This window comes from Panulirus ornatus, chromosome 31 (assembly GCF_036320965.1).
Source record: "Panulirus ornatus isolate Po-2019 chromosome 31, ASM3632096v1, whole genome shotgun sequence".
In the NCBI taxonomy this organism is placed as follows: domain Eukaryota; kingdom Metazoa; phylum Arthropoda; class Malacostraca; order Decapoda; family Palinuridae; genus Panulirus; species Panulirus ornatus.
In genome coordinates, this window is record NC_092254.1 from 4493119 (window position 1) to 4510061 (window position 16943).

At 50.3% G+C, this 16943-nt stretch overlaps 1 protein-coding gene across 11 annotated transcripts in view; it reads right to left on the reverse strand.

Annotated features, from left to right (window-relative positions):
• LOC139758735 (rho GTPase-activating protein 45-like) overlaps positions 1-16943 on the reverse strand; it is a 192764-nt gene that overhangs the window by 17433 nt on the left and 158388 nt on the right. For all 11 annotated transcript variants that reach the window (XR_011714910.1, XM_071680464.1, XM_071680463.1 and 8 more), the window contains 10 exons: positions 12538-12675; positions 11122-11214; positions 10737-10931; positions 8652-8856; positions 7334-7501; positions 6396-6535; positions 5298-5486; positions 4083-4267; positions 1004-1182; positions 389-534 (listed from right to left, as the gene is read on the reverse strand). Coding sequence is in view for 10 of the 11 variants with exons in the window: in XM_071680464.1 (XP_071536565.1) it covers positions 389-534; positions 1004-1182; positions 4083-4267; positions 5298-5486; positions 6396-6535; positions 7334-7501; positions 8652-8856; positions 10737-10931; positions 11122-11214; positions 12538-12675 (1638 nt within the window). In the remaining variant the exon portion in view is untranslated. The remainder of the gene's footprint in view (positions 1-388; positions 535-1003; positions 1183-4082; positions 4268-5297; positions 5487-6395; positions 6536-7333; positions 7502-8651; positions 8857-10736; positions 10932-11121; positions 11215-12537; positions 12676-16943) is intronic.

Consider the following 16943-nt stretch of genomic DNA (forward strand, 5'->3'; position numbering starts at 1 on the left):
GTGTGTGTCTATATCCATTAAAATGTGGTCATGTATCTCTATACGTGCAGAGAGAGGTTCATGCAAGCTATGCATGAACTTCTTTAACATGCCTGAGCATATGTAGCTCTCATATGCATGTCTGTGTATGCAAGGGAAAGCACATGTACATATGCTAATGCACATATATCCACGTGCTGGTTCAGAAGGCTCTGTAGAGCGTCGGAGGAGTGCGCACAGAGGCCTGTCTGCACATTAACAAGGGAACACACGAGGCAATCTGCACACATACATGGCTGGCTCGAGTCTCCATGTCTGTACGTGCAGCAGTGGCATGGAATGGCCATGTGTGTGTGTGTGTGTGTGTGTGTGTGTGTGTGTGTGTGTGTGTGTGTGTGTGGCAGCTCACCTGGTACAACTCCTGAGGACCGAAGATCTCATTGGCAAACATGATGAGGAGCTCTATCGCGCGGGTCTGGTGCACGGTGTCCACCAGCGAGCTGAGCGAGGCCGACCCTTCCGACGTCCTCAGCAGCGTCGGGCCGAACACTATGCCTGAGGACAGACACGGAGAACATACAGACACGACACGTACGGCAGGACACGTCCACTACACCTCTGCCCTGATGACAGTGTCTGGGGGTGACATGAGGGTGGGAGAAGGTGGAGGAGGGGAGGAAAGGAAACAAGTAAGGGGGCGTGGAGGGTGTGTCCACGAGGAGGGACGGGTGGCAGAGGGAGGGACGTATACCATAATGAGTATGACAACTGAGTCTAGGGTTAAGGATAAGAAAAGAAGGGATTAGAGGAGAAAATGGGCTGTCATAGTGACACATGACACACGGGGTGGCTGCATTTAGCGAGTCATGAACAAGTTACTCGCTACTTCTAAGTAAACAAAATGATCTTAAACATGTAGTCAAGAGAGGCAGTGCGATGCCGTGGGGCGGGTAATGGCAGGGGAGGGCACGTGGTTGGGGGTGTAGCCCTCGGTAGGACGTCAGTGTTGGGGGAAGCTACTGACCTAGGTTGGAGGAGGGCATGTTGTTGAGGGTGGCCTGGGCCGTGACGCGGTTCAGGTGGTGCATGAGGACAGCCAGGCAACTCAGGTGATGGCGTGGCAGGCGGCGCACCAGCTCCCGCAGCTCCTCCGTCGTCCGCTTGCACTCCCCACCGCCTCCCGTCGGGCACTCCTTCGCCATCCTGAAACCGAGAGATTCGTCCTCAGTCCTCACGACTCACAAACAACTCCGCCCATCTCGAACATGAAAATACGATCAACAAACAAACTGATACGATAAGGTCAAACACAAAGGTCAACTGTCTATCGTGACCTTCCCCACGACCAGCACTAGTAACTTGCACACACCGTGCCACCATGTCTCCGCCACGACCCCCACACAACCAGGAAACAACAGTGAGGAAGAAACAATCCTCCTGGAGATTGTAAGCTCAGAAGAGCCCGCAGCCACCTCCAATATTTGCCTGGCTCCGGGCCTGAGGGTTTCAGTAGACTCAAACTGTTTGAACAGTTCTTAAAACTGGCATTCACCTCGACGCTCACTGTTTACAATCGCGCGGGTAATACGCCTCAATTCTCAGCACATACGCTGCCACGGTGAGTCATGCACATTGTAGTCCCCTCGTGAAGTGATCTCATCATTGTCCCGAGTGCCTCTGTACATGAATTATTCCTCTTTCATTTCCTGTGTTACACTGAACCGCTGCAGTACAAACACAGCTGGAGCCACTTGCACAGGGAGGGGTAAGGCGAGGTGGTGTGGGGGTGGGTGTCTGGGGTTGTGGGGCTATGGTAGAGAGGTTGCGTTACTCGCTTGAGGTGGGAGTGATGTCATGGAGGATTTAGTAAGATGACGGGCCATGGTGTGGTACGGAGAAAGAAGGAGTGAGGGGGATCGTGTAGACACACACACACACACACACTCAGGTACAATCAAAGCCAGTGCGAGATGGAGGCACAAAGCAGGCCGCTCCCTGCCCCCAGTAATTACTGTGCACCGACCTTACTGGGAGCTCCATTAGCGACATACCACCGTTTGTCACACAGGATAAGACATCCCCATTTTCTACCTGTAAGAGCGCCTCACTCCAGAGAGGATGATGCTTGTGATCTTCAGGCAGGGAGGTAGGGAGGGAGGGAGGAGAGCACCAATTACCCCATAGTGACGACGGGGGCGTGGAGACCATACAACACTGCACCAGCTTCCCTAATGGCCATTTTGTTGTCACGGACGCTGGCAGCCTCCAGGTCCTTTGTGAGGGAGGGAGACGCGTCGTGATCACACAGCGCCTCCACCAGGAGCATGAGCAAGGCTGAGCAGCAGCCCGGGGGAGGGAGGGGAGAGGCTCTCACTGTGAGGCTAATCGCCTCTCAGAAAGTAAGTCTTTGATAACACCGCGGTGAATAATGCCCCCCCCCCCCTTCATCCCTCTACCACGGTGTTGGGGGAAGCACCTGACAGGTAGAGGGAGGCTAAGTGAGGAGGGGGGGGGGGACTGAGGGGGAGGCCAGCAGCAAGTGTAGGCACACAGAAGGGGAGGCACCACCTGGATGACCTCTGCTCTACGTCACACTCGTTCTAATGTAACACAAAGATGAACCTGTGGCAGCAGTCTGCATCTGAGCTGGCATGAACCCCTCCCGTACACCTGGACACTCAAGACTGTACCTTACCACAGCTCAGGAACGCACGTACCGCATCCTGTTACGCCAGACGTGGGGCGTACGAGCGTGTGCCACAACCAACACACGCCAGGGAAGTTCACACAGACACACGCGCCCTTGCGCGCACGGGGACGGTATACGCGACCACAGAACGCGTGACGGCGCGGCACAAGATAATCAAGGGTATGAAAGCTCATGTCAGGACGTATGTCGCCGCACTGGGGGACAAGAGGGAGCTACGGAGGGGTCGTACGCCCAACGCTGAGATCGAGGAGAATCTGCTCAACCTCGGAGAAACTGTGGTGGAGTCTCCACCTAGGAGATGGTGGTGACGAGTGGGCTCGAGGATGATGGCATCGAGTGGTGTGGCCAGCAAGTCCTTCCGCCCGTGTACCACACACACACACACACACACACACACATACATTAGTTACACCCCAGGAGACTACATCTCCCTATTCACTCGGCTCCTCTAACAAGGTTCCCTCAAAACCAGCGTACTCTCTCATCCTCCCTGAGGCCACACGGTGTCGAGACAAAGGACTGATCACACGCGGACTGGAGTCAAACCTTTATGCATCAGTTCATTAGCACGAGAGAGAGGGAGAGGGAGAGGGAGAGAGATAGACTGAGAAAAGGTTCCTCACCGAAGAGTTCCTCCAGATCGATGCTGTGTTGAGAGGCATGGGGAGGGTTGGGCTGGGGGCGGGGTGTGTGTGTGTGTGGGGGGGGGGGAGTGAAGGAAGGCTCACTTGTGGCGTTCCCCCCCCCCCTCCCCCTCACCTGGGGCCGCGGGTGAGAGAGGCTGTGAGAGGAGGATTGCTGTCGTCAACTCTTCCTCCCTCTAGTGGGGACAGAAGTGTACCTTATCCCCGAACAGAGGTTGAGAGAGAGAGAGAGAGAGAGAGAGAGAGAGAGAGAGAGAGAGAGAGAGAGAGAGAGAGAGAGAGAGAGAGAGAGAGAGAGAGAGAAGAGAGGATATATGTGTCAGAGGTGGAGGAAACAAGAAACGGGAGACCAAACTGGAGATGGAAGGAAGGAGTGAAAAACATTTTGAGCGAACATGCAAGAGGGTGAAAAGCGTACTCGGGATAGAGTGAATTGGAACAATGTGGTATACCGGGGTCGACGTGCTGTCAGTGGACTGAACCAGGGTATGTGAAGCGTCCGGAGGGTAAATCATGGAATGTCAGTGGGGCCTGGATGTGGGTAAGGAGCTATGGTTTCGTTGCATGACACATGACAGATAGAGAACGGATATGAGCGGATGAGGCCATTCTTCACTTGTTCTCGGCGCTATATCCTTAACCCTATTAACTCAGGTCTTCCACCTGATCCTCAGCTGACTTCTCGCTTGCCCTTCACCTGTCCCTTCACCACCCGCCCTTCACCTGGCCTTCCTGTACAGGAGACTCACCTGATGAACTCCGGGTAGAGCCTGAAGGTCAGGAGGGGCTCGGGCAGCTGTCGCAGGTACAGCTTGAGCACGTTGGCGATGACGTTGGGGTGCTGGTCCGTCAGGTCAACCAGATGGGCGCCGTTCTCGAAGGCCTGGCACAGCTTCTCCACCCGGCTCTTCACCCCAGACACCCTGTAGATACCCTGAGGGAGAACCAGACGGCAAAATGATTAGGTATGCACAAGGTCCCTCACCTTCCAAGGACTGACGAGACACCCCTGGGTGACAGGAGGAGGTCAGGACGACAAGGCGTTCGTCACAACACTCTCTGACCAGAGTGTGGATGACGCAAGACAATCTGCTTCTAATGAGGCTCTTTTACCGCCAGACGCCTTATGGATGGCGTGGGGGCGCGGTGCAAGGGTTGGGGGATGGGGGTTGGGGTTGGGGGGCAAGATAATAAGTCAATTGCCAGATTTATGGAGACGGAGGAGCCCCATGAAACACAGTGCCCCTAGGGAACTTTCACGAGGCAGAAGGGAATTTTCTGACTGACTGATTAATGATAATGCCATCATTAAAATCTTGCTGGCTCTGGAGACGTGAGGTCAGGGAGTGGGATGAGATCTGGGGTGTGTGGGGGTGGAAGGGGGTTTAAAGATGACGACTCTTACTGCGAGATGACTAATGGATGGGTCCTGGCTTCCATAAGGTGGGGGTGGATGGGCCTGCGATGGGAAGGCAAGAGTGGAAGGCATGATGAGGGACGTGTCTCTCCTGCTGTAATACCAAGCACACATCTATCTTCACAGTTGACTGTAGGTATGAATACACAGGGGAGGGTGTCGCTTCACTAGCCAATCATTACCGCTGCTATTGCAACCCAGACATCAATCACTCACACACACACAGACCCTGACTCTTCACTTCCCCTGCTGGAGTTTTCCCTCCCTCAGCTCTCGTATCCACCCCTCATCTGAGATCAACTTTGTCATTCCCCTCTATCTCAATTAGCTCAGGTCTGCCACTACCCCTTACCACCACCATGACGTCACCGTCTCCTGTTACCCTACTACCATTCCCCAGCTATCACCTTTTGCCCATTCCCCTACCAGCATTTTTCCTCCCTTCCTGGTGCACCTCATGTCCTACACACCCGCCTCTACCTCCCTCAGAGGTCTGCTGCAACCCTCCTCCTGCTTCACCCCCTCTCCCTCCCTCCCAACCTCTCACCTTGATCTTGGTGCCCCTGGCGTCTATCTCGGCCACACACTTGAGGACGAGGTGGGGCACGGCGGCGGTGGTTTCGCTCAGGTGCTGGGCCAGGTCCACGCCGAAGGTGGTCATCTTGCGAGGCAGCCGCTTGTGGCCACACTGGATGGCCAGCGTCTCCAGGCACTTCTTGTGGCACCCCAGCCCACACTGGTCACCACACACGGGGGGAGGAGGAGAGACATGAACGTTAATAATGGTGGCCCCTCATGACATACTACCGCCTCTAGTATATGACGGTGCAACACCCACTTGAGCACCGTGGTGCGACCCTCGAGCACGAGACGGTACGATCCTGACCTTCGACCTGGCCCTCAAGGGTAAGGTCAAAGGCCAGGCTAATCAAACCCATGGGTCATACAATCGAATATCGTGCCGAAGGTGTTGAGAACGAACACAACCATGGGTATACCTACATCATACACTTCATCCCATCCCTTGTATCATCCTCCCTTTATTCTTAACATGACCTTTTAACCTTACGATAAAATACATCCTGTAGTTTTACAAATGACTGGTCCATTGACCTAACAACACTCCACCTGATAATCCAGGACAGAAAAAAAAAAAAATCATTAAAGCAGATTTCCATCTCGTGTTCGCTACAAGTGGCAAACCTCAATTATCATGTGAGTGCAACAACATGCATCAACTGGTCTTTTCTTTTTGCTCGAGTATTTACCGTCTGCCTGAACGATGCAAGATTCCTGGAATTCGTCGATACATTTTAGCTTCGGCAACATATGTCAAGCAATGTGTGTGTGTGTGTGTGTGTGTGTGTGTGTGTGTGTGTGTGTGTATAGTGAGGGAAGTTCCATCATGTGATATGGTCGTCCACATCCAGTGGGCTGGAGGAGGAGGAGTACGGTAGTGCCACATGGAGTACTGGAACGTGCCACCTCCGGAACTCCAGTCTGCCATGACCAACATCACTGTGCTTTCCAGAACAACCCAGACAAGATATGTGGGCCAACACCTTGACCTGATGGCCACATATGAAGGAGGAAGTTACCTCAAACCACTGCGGCACGGGAGGAGCCAGCACCAGTGGTGACTCACCTCCGCACACTCGTAACCGTGGAAGTAGACGTAGGAGTCACACTCGCGGCATCTGGAGGGCGTCTTCAGTCTCCTGAAGGTGTGGGTGACGGCCGCCTTGCTCATCACCTGACGCCGGGACCCGGTGTAGTGCGAGTCCGCTACACACAAGGCCAGAAAGAAAACCACAGGCGGAGTTAGCGTCGTGTCTCATGGTAACATACCGTCTAGTGTACTAGTAGGCATCATCATCTCTCTCTCTCTCTCTCTCTCTCTCTCTCTCTCTCTCTCTCTCTCTCTCTCTCTCTCTCTCTCTCTCTCTCTCTCTCTCTCTCTCTGTGAGACCTCGACCCAGATCTTCATACCCAGGTTGTGCTTCCTCAGTCACAATGTGGTGTATACTGTGAGGATAACCTCGCCGCCAGCCTCTACATTCATACCCCCCTCCCACACACACACACACACACACACACACACACACACACACACACACACACACACAAGATCTCGTCTTATTTCCCTTAATGTTCACAATTTCCCAAGTTTGGCTGATGTGATTCTCACAATTTTCCCCTTCCAATTGCGCTACCAGTCCCCTTCCTTCTTTTGTTACCCTTTTTCCAGTTCCTGTCCCAGTTCCTCTACCAGTCCTCTCCTAGTTCCTCTACCAGTCCTGTTCCAGTTCCTCTACCAGTCCTGTTCCAGTTCCTCTACCAGTCCTCTCCCAGTTCCTCTACCAGTCCTCTCCCAGTTCCTCCATCAGTCCTCTCCTAGTTCCTCTACCAGTCCTGTCCCAGTTCCTCTACCAGTCCTCTCCTAGTTCCTCTACGTCCTCTCCTAGTTCCTCTACCAGTCCTGTCCCAGTTCCTCTACCAGTCCTGTCCCAGTTCCTCTACCAGTCCTCTCCCAGTTCCTGTTCCAGTGCTCTCTACCCAGTGCTCCCGCTCCCCCCAGCTCACCAGTGTCGGGGTCAGTCTCCAGTTCGTCGCCAGAGGAGATGGTGTGAGTGCGGCGGGCCGGGGCCCTGGGGGAGGCCGTGGGCGAGGCCTCGGCGCTCTTGGCTGAGTGGGAGGAACCCACGCTGTCCGTGTCGCTCCCGCCCTGACCCCCCGCCAGACGTCCCCCTACTATCCCACCGCGCCCATGGTGACAACACCCACGGACGACCACGCCCATGGTGACAATCACGGACGAACACGCCCATGGTGACGGCAACCCACGGACATGGTGACGGCAACCCACGGACGACCACGCCCATGGTGACGGCAACCCACGGACGACCACGCCCATGGTGACAATCACGGACGACCACGCCCATGGTGACAATCACAGACGACCACGACCACGGACGGGAGAAACAAGGAAAGAGAGACATGTCAGTTAGCTGGGAGACACGGGGGTACACGACCAGCTGGGTTCATAAATGAATAACAATGTAAATGATGAATGAAACAATGACTGACTCATTAAGTGATCAAGGGAAATAGGTGACCCAATCCTTGATTAACTGTTAAAAATAAATCAGTCAACATAATGATTACTACAAAGATAACATGTGAATAATATATTTCAGTCAAACATACTAATAATGATTATCACAATGATAAACATGTGAATAATATATTTCAGTTAAACATACTAATAATGATTATCACAATGATAAACTTGTGAATAATATATTTCAGTTAAACATACTAATTATGATTATCACAATGATAAACATGTTAATAATTTATTTCAGTATTTATCAACTAAATGCCTTACTCGAATAACTAAAGGATAAGGCAGAGGACACATCGCTATAACCTGAGGGTATGTATTGGAAATAATGCAGGAAATGTATATATAATATACATATCCAGGCACACATGATATCATCAATATTGAAATCTTGCAACCGATCGTTTACTGGCTTCCTGTAACGAGGTGGTATGTAAAGCATGACTGGTAATTACAATATACATATTAATGATCATATTGTGCCTGGGTGTACACTGCTCCCGCCGGGGTATAGTGTAAACTTCATCATCACTACACTTAGGTAATTAATCTCATAATCAAGATGTAACTTTACTTAAGGAGATTATGTATACAAGTCAGAAGGTAATTCCCCTCCAGTATTTCAGAATGTTACATTAAGGATGTGTGAGGTTAATTCACGTAAAGTAATTACACTTAATGGTTGCGAGTCAATGTCATCACAGGGTAATTATGTAATCATGTACGTGGACGATGGAGGTAGGGGAGTCCACAGGCGTGTGCCGGACGGGAACCCACCGGAGAGGACATCTGCAGCGGTGACGGTGCCGTTGGCAGTGGGGTCGTGGTTGGGCGGGAGGTCCTGGGCCCCGGGCGTGTACGGCTGGAAGGCGAAGGGCGTCTCGGACTGCTCAGGCCCCACGGGCGGGCCCAACCGCTTCACGAACTCCATGTACTGGGAACCTGGCTCATACAGCCGCGAGCTCTCACACAGGGTCTGCAACTGTGGGCCAGAGGAGAGGGTGTTACGTGAGGGGGTGGAACACGACGTGTGCCTCATCTTAGTGATGAGAGGCTGGAGAAGAGTGTGAATGGGTGTGTGAGGTGTGAGTGTTAGTGGGTGTGTGTTAGTGTGTGTGTGTGTGAGAGGTGTGAGTGTTAGTGGGTGTGTATTAGTGTGTGTGTGTGTGAGGTGTGAGTGTTAGTGGGTGTGTGTTAGTGTGTGTGTGAGAGGTGTGAGTGTTAGTGTGTGTGTGAGGTGTGAGTGTTAGTGTGTGTGTGAGGTGTGAGTGTCAGTGGGTGTGTGAGAGGTGTATGTCATGTAATTACTGAGATATTATCATCAGAGTGTAAGAGGTTGTACTGAGTCACAGACTACGACACCCACTGCAGCTCACACGGTACTGTTGAGGGTGGAAGGTAGAGGGTGTATGATGAGGAAGGTCTGGGTGTACTGTGATGATGGTGGTGCTCTTAGTGTTGGGTGTACTGCTGGGTATACTGCTGTACTCCTCCTGTTCCTTCCTACCAGTATAACGGATGTAGATTCGTGTCCCACTGGCTAGCCAGCAGTCTGGGGCCTGTGCTATCGTGGTTTCGGTGTGAGTATTAACAAAACATTTCCCTCCACTTCAACACAGGTGATTCACACTTACAAGTCACAGAGGCCATGTTATACAAGTAACAATTCTATAACATCACTCAGGGATCGACCTTCCAAGTCTGGACAATGTGGAGGGAAACTGTCGAGGGTGGGTGGATTGTGTTGTGTGGAGCGCGCGCTCGCGCGACACCCGCCCCTCCTCCCCGGAGGCGTCTTTCTCATCCTGCACACAAACACAACACCATCCTCCTCAGTCAGTCCACAGTGATCATTGGTCTGTATTCCCAGGCGTGACCTAACCGACCGATACACGGAACTCGGTCTCCAGGCTCAATCTGGTTGTGATTATGATAATAACTTTTTACAATGGTGGAGGACAATGTGGCCTCTCAGCCATGCCCCGCCACACGAGAGCTCGGCACGAAACACGTACAGGAAATATTCTATTAATTACCGACTGACGTCAATCAGTAAGCGCTCATGTCACTCACTGTTTCAATTAATATTATTCATTATCTACCCGAACAAATCTATTTATCTTATATATATATATATATATATATATATATATATATATATATATATATATATATATATTCCTATTCAGATGAACAGTCAACCATTACCCACAACCCGCTGCCGGCCTGACTCGTAGCTGTCATAACACTGGAGTTTGAAATGTCTCCTCCCGTCTCCTCCTGCGTCTCACCTTCGTCAGAAGTGGCCACTCCACCAGACCCATCTAGACGAGGGTCGGGTCGTGCCCGCGTGTGGTGTGGCTGCTACGGACGTAACTAACGTTAAGGTATGAGCAATACTCGATCACCCCCCGTCCCTACCACCTCCTGCGCCACTAGACAACCTGACGAGCGCGGAGGGTCGCCTTACGGGTGTTGGAGGATCCCAGCAGACCACAACCATCCATCCATCAGGAGGAACCACCTGTATTATGTCGTCACTGTCCAGTATGGTAGGGATAATGTCTTGCCTCACACTAACATCTCTCACACTGATGACCCATGTGCCAATAGCACCTACCTGCAGGGGAATTCTAAGTTGTGTCTTCGTCAATGTGTATATATATATATATATATATATATATATATACACACATACACAAAACATAAATCTTTACACTCGCCAGGCTCCCGCGTCGTCTGGGGCCCCTGTGTACATACGTATATGTGTAGGACATGTCTCTGGGTGAGGGATGGTGAGGGAGGGAGGGTACGGGGCGGGGCGGGGCGGTGGCTGGGGCCGCACAGTGTGGCAGCACTGACCTGGACGGGCGCCGGGGCGGCCACGGTGTGCTGCAGCTGGAAGTAGCCCACAGTGACGGCCTTCATGGTCTGGTCACACTGGAGGATCAGCTCCCGGGTCTGCACCAGCACGTCCCGCTTCAGCTTGAGCAGCGACACGTGCCGCTCGTTGGCCTCAGACACGCACGCCTTGTACCACGCCTCGGCCTCCCGCGCCTGCAAAAGGGAGACACCAGATGTTCAGTGAGGGAGGGAGGGGAGAAGGGGGGGGGGGGTTCTCCATCATGGATGTATTAGCTGTATCAAACCTACGAACTGTTATGCAAAAACAAAATCAATGAAGCGATTTCAATGATGCGAATCATCGGCATGTGAATGACATACACAAAAGCAAGAGGACACCCACCTTCTGCATGGCCTCGTCTCGTTTTCTCTCGAGTTTCTCGAGGCCTTCCGTGTTCTCTGCCCGAGCCACCATCTCCCTCGCCTTGATCAGCTCCTGCACATGAATAAGTCATTCAATACAACATTCAAATATACAGTCATGAAAAATATATGTTAATATCTGGCATGACATGTGTTGCATCACCCAGCCTAACGTGAGGGAAAACGTCATGTGAATATTTGTCCAACGTAATATATTGTTGCCCAAGACTGAGCTGGGCTGGGCTGCCTTGTGTGACGTGTGTGTGTGGTGCTGCCGCCACACACGTACACAACACACTACCTCAACCTCCTACCAAATGCTTCTGCATGGCAGCAGTTCACCTTTACGCTTTAATATGACTGGCCGTTTCTATACTGGCGAACCCCCCAACAACAAGTAAATGGTCTGTTAACGATTGTTTAAGTGTGTGTGTGTGTGTGTGTGTGTGTGTGTGTGTGTGTGTGTGTGTTAACCTTCATTAAGGCAGACCAAACAAGCGTCAGTACACCTATAGTGACAACATTCCCTCCTGACGCTGTCCAATCTGGTAAATCCGTCAGCGACAGAGGCGTAACCCTCAACTTCGCCGTCGGCAACAGCAGGAGCACAAACAAGGGTTTCCAAGGGTCGCCAGAGACGGCAATAACTCAGCGTTCCAACAATGGCCTTGTTAGCTTTCCTCCCCTGACCTGACCCTCCTCCTCCTCCAGCCTGTATTTGTGTTGTGGTCCTCCGACCTGCCATATTAACTTCTCTGTACACATAATAAATGATACTCCCACGAACCCCACGTACACACACCACTAACACCCCACGTACATACACCACTAACCCCACGTACACACAAGACCCGACAGTCTCACATTAGGATATATAAGGTTTGCCAGACTTGCAGGGAGGTGAGTGGCAGGAATATTTGCCAGTGTCGAGACACGAGCATCCTGCCTCCTACGGTGTACAGGATCTCCTGCTGGGGATCTTGGTCATCAAGCGATGAGAGATTCCTCTACCACCTGTGGGACGTGTGAGCCTTGACCTGCCACACGGTCAGGGTCATAGGTCAGATGCCTGACCAGCCAAACATACCTGGAACTCGCTCTATCATCTAACATATCATGGGACTCTACCACAACATCTCTACCATGCTAAACCCATGGTAACTTCAAGGTCTTAATCTCTACTTATGATATAAATCGCTTTCATGTATAATACTCTCAACGTTGTCTTAATTTTACTATGTATAAATACAATCATCTCGAAGTCCTCAAAGCTTTTAATGCACACACAATTGTTTATCATTATTATCCATACTTAAAAATTCCCCTTCACTACTGGAATCTTTTAAAGACATGATTTCTTTAACTGAACGTCTCCTGGCTGGGTGAGGTGACCCACCTGCTGTCTCTGCACGTAGATGACTTTCGACTTCTTAAAGTTGGCCACGGCCTCCTGCACCCTCTTCAGCTCCTTGTTCCACGTCTCCTTGATGGCTTTCCTGGTCCTCTCGTGGTCATTACGGCGGGTGGTGAGGGGCTGCCAGGGGAGAGAGAGAGAGAGAGAGCGGCTACATCATACAGCATGGGTGAGAGAGAGAGAGAGAGAGAGAGAGAGAGAGAGAGAGAGAGAGAGAGAGAGAGAGAGAGAGAGAGAGAGAGAGAGAGAGAGAGAGAGAGAGAGAGCAATCATCCATATCATTACAAGCACAATAACTACGTACGAAAAATTACCCCCCTCACGAGGGGTCAAAGGTGCTGCCCTCAGGTGTTCGCCGGTCATGGCTACGGATACAACGTGTGGTACATGATCTATGTATGTAAGTACGTGGAGGTGGAGGAGGAAAGACAAGTTAGGACGGATATTCCACACACACACACACACACACACACGTGGTCGTGTGCGGACACGTGTGAGGTGCGGTAATGTATGAGCGGGTTCGTTTCACCCTCACCCACCCTCCCTGCACGCACTCATCAATCACTGGGAGTGTGAGTTTATGAGGTAACTAATGACACACTTAATTACAAACTTACACATTCTATCATCAGTTAATTACCCTCAAAATGAGGTTTTGTTGAACGAATCTTTACCATTTAAAGATGGTCATTAATTAAAAGCATTTTCTGTTTCTTTAAATATACGTGACAATGACCGCCGAATATAAAGTGTTGACGTAACAAACGCTCGACCTGACCGACAAAGGTCGTGACCTACGTATGACCTTGAGGCTGTACGGGAGGGGGTCAACACAACCAATGGTCATCAATGTCGTACTGCCAATTATCGTCATCATAATGACTTGTGGGGAAGGAGAGGGAGGGTTTCCACCTGAGCACTCTACGGAACCTACAAACCTTACTTCACTACGAGAGAGAGAGAGAGAGAGAGAGAGAGAGAGAGAGAGAGAGAGAGAGAGAGAGAGAGAGAGAGAGAGAGAGAGAGAGAGAGAGAGTCCTGGCGGAAGCAACAAATATTGTATTACGAAGGTGAAAGCAACGAGGCTGTCTGGGTGAACAATGACGCACTTAGTAAATTGCCAACACACACACACACACACACACACACATTCCTAAAACACCACCACCACCACAGCCATTTCTCTCCGCTGCTGCTGCTGCTGCCAAAAAAAGAAAAACAAATGAAATAAAAAAATAATAATAACATTAAGTAATATTTTCTTCCATTCTGTCAACAGTTCCTCTGGTGACAATAGTGTATGACGTCATCAAACACCACCATGAACCATCTTCTTTATAAGGTACGAAAGAGAGGACGTTGACGTGATATTGATCAACACCTCGTTTTCTATTGTTTCTGAGAAATGTGGCCAGTGAGAACTGAAGATGTTGGCGACCGCATTGTGTTTTCTTTCTCAAACGTTCTCCACCAACCACAATAGACAGCCAGAACAATGATGAGCTCTTTTCCAGCTGCCACCTTGCTAATATACATACATACATACATATATATATATATATATATATATATATATATATATATATATATATATATATATATATATATATATATATATTATCCCTGGGGATAGGGGAGAAAGAATACTTCCCACGTATTCCCTGCGTGTCGTAGAAGGCGACAAAAAGGGAAGGGAGCGGGGGGCTGGAAATCCTCCCCTCTCATTCATTTTTTTTTTTTAATTTTCCAAAAGAAGGAACAGACAAGGGGGCCAGGTGAGGATATTCCCTCAAAGGCCCAGTCCTCTGTTCTTGACGCTATCTCCCTAATGCGGGAAATGGCGAATAGTATGAAAGAAAGAAAGATATATATATATATATATATATATATATATATATATATATATATATATATATATATATATATATATATATATATATATAATACAGAGAACGTTCCAGACATTGTTAGACAACTGCTCACCGTCCAGGATTGAGAGAGAGAGAGAGAGAGAGAGATCTTCGCTAAATTGCAGTACGACTCCATCGCTCGCTAACGAAGATACTTGAGATACTTCTTGAGGCCAGGGGGAGGTGACGCAACCACACACACACACACACCCCGAGTGTCTGGACCTCAGGCAGGTCAGGCTGGGCACGGACCGGAAGATGTGATAACGTACGCCTCAATCCTGTGTGTGTGTGTCTCACTACAGGCCGCCAGAGGATTGTGAGTTGTGCGTGTATACAACAGCTGGCGACGGGTCATAGGGCAAGTTGTGGTAGGTTGGTGAGGCCACAACTCAGAGGTAACCGGAGGAGGTTGTGGGCAACGAAGGGCAGGTTGTCTGAGGTTGTGATAACCTGTGGAAGGTTATTAAGTATCTACAGGTCACTTGTGTATGTTGTAGTCACTGTACCCTGTGTATGGTGCTGTAGTCACTGTACTCTGTGTATGCTGCTGTAGTTACGGTACCCTGTGTATGCTGCTGTAGTCACTGTACCCTGTGTATGCTGCTGTAGTTACGGTACCCTGTGTATGCTGCTGTAGTCACTGTACCCTGTGTATGCTGCTGTAGTCACTGTACCCTGTGTATGCTACATGTATGTATGTTGCTGTAATAAAGTAAAGTTACCATCAGTATGTCGTTATTTACTGAGGCCTTCCTGTAATTCCCATGATCCTGGGGCCAGCAGTGTGTGGCTGATGTGGTTATCAATTCTGCCACTGAAGTGGTTGTGGTGGTACATCATCATCATCATCATCATGACCCGTGCATCACCCACACCCTCAGTGTACACTGCAGGCCACCCCTCTGCTGCCCCACCCACCCCGACCCGCACTGGCCAACGTTTTACTCAGCAATTTATCACGTCATTTTCAGCCTTGCTATTATCCGTGGGGAGGGCGGTGTGAGCCGGTGGGGTGCGTCTCGCCTCTATATCAAATATTATCTCCAGAAGGTCCACACACACACACACACACACGGCAATATTCCCACGGCCGTTTTCACCTGGCTGTTTGATCTATGGTTATCCTCCCTTAACGATCCCCAAACCTCCAAAAAAATATTTTTAGGCATCTGTGAGAGAATCTTTTTAAATGGCCCAACCTTTAATTCTGGCTGAAAATGGCTTTTTGATGGTCCCATTCCATCTCTCATACGTTCCCTCTCCCTCCCTCCCTCTCTCCAGCGATAACGTAGCTATCCTCATGACGTCACTGGTTATCTCACATTAACTCCCCCTTTATCTGGCCAGCTCTACCCGGCCTTGTCCTTCCCAGGGGGAAGTATCGACCCAGAGGGGGGGGTCAGGTCACCTTGCCTCACAGCCCGGGTGGGTGTTAAGTATAATGGCTCCAGCTTGCACGGGTCTCCTCCTCCTTCCCCCACTCTGGAGAGAGGGATCCACCACCTTCTTAAAAAGCTTCGGCACACGTTCGAAATTTGCCGGGTGTCTGCCTGTGTTCCCTCCACCTCTTCCACTCCACACTCCCTCCCTCCCGCCTTCCTCCCTCCTCCTTTTTTTTTTCTTTTAAATTCTGACGTCAGTCAGGGTTAAGCGCAAGAGTTCTGAGACTTGAATAAAAACTGGATGAGATTACCGGCCGAGGCAGAGGAGGAAAAGGTTGTGGGACGGAGATGGACCGAGTCACACAGACACGTGTAAACCTGGACGTAGAGTTGGGCAATGTGTTGAGGGACATGATCAAGGAGCGGGAGGATGGGCAGCAGCAGCAGCGGTCAGGACCCACATCAAAGGTAAGACCTTCAGTCATTCTCGGGTGTTGGGAGACGAGGCTGTAGAGGAATCTAATACTGTAATTGCATGGGGAATCTATCACTAGGTCATCAAAGACTCAGGATTCTCGAGCAGTCAGAGGGACGTAAGGTTTTCAAACCTCTTTACCTTGCAGAAGCCACAGGGGAAAATAACAATCACATAATCACGTTGGTACTACGAGGCCAACAGCTCGAAAACACAACACGTAGGCACCGGGTTGTGAATGGAAGAACTCGCGAATTGAATGCGAAAGTGGAAAGAAGGACTCGCCAACTGAGTGCGAAAGTGGAAAGAAGGACTCGCGGATTGAGTGTGAAAGTGGAAAGAAGGACACGCGAACTGAGTGCGAGAGTGGAAAGAAGAGAATCCCCTTCAAAAGTTCTAGGATGCTTACAAGATATATAATAAAATAACCATCTATATCAACAACAAAGTAAATAAAAAAAAATCAAAAAACATTACAACACTGGCAGGAAAACGCATCCGACCTCGTCAGATCTTTAATCTCGTACCAAACGATGAACTGCATCTCAATGTAGTCACGGGTTGCGTCTCTGGCCTGGGTACGAGGAAATAACATTGAAGACATTAATATCAAAACAT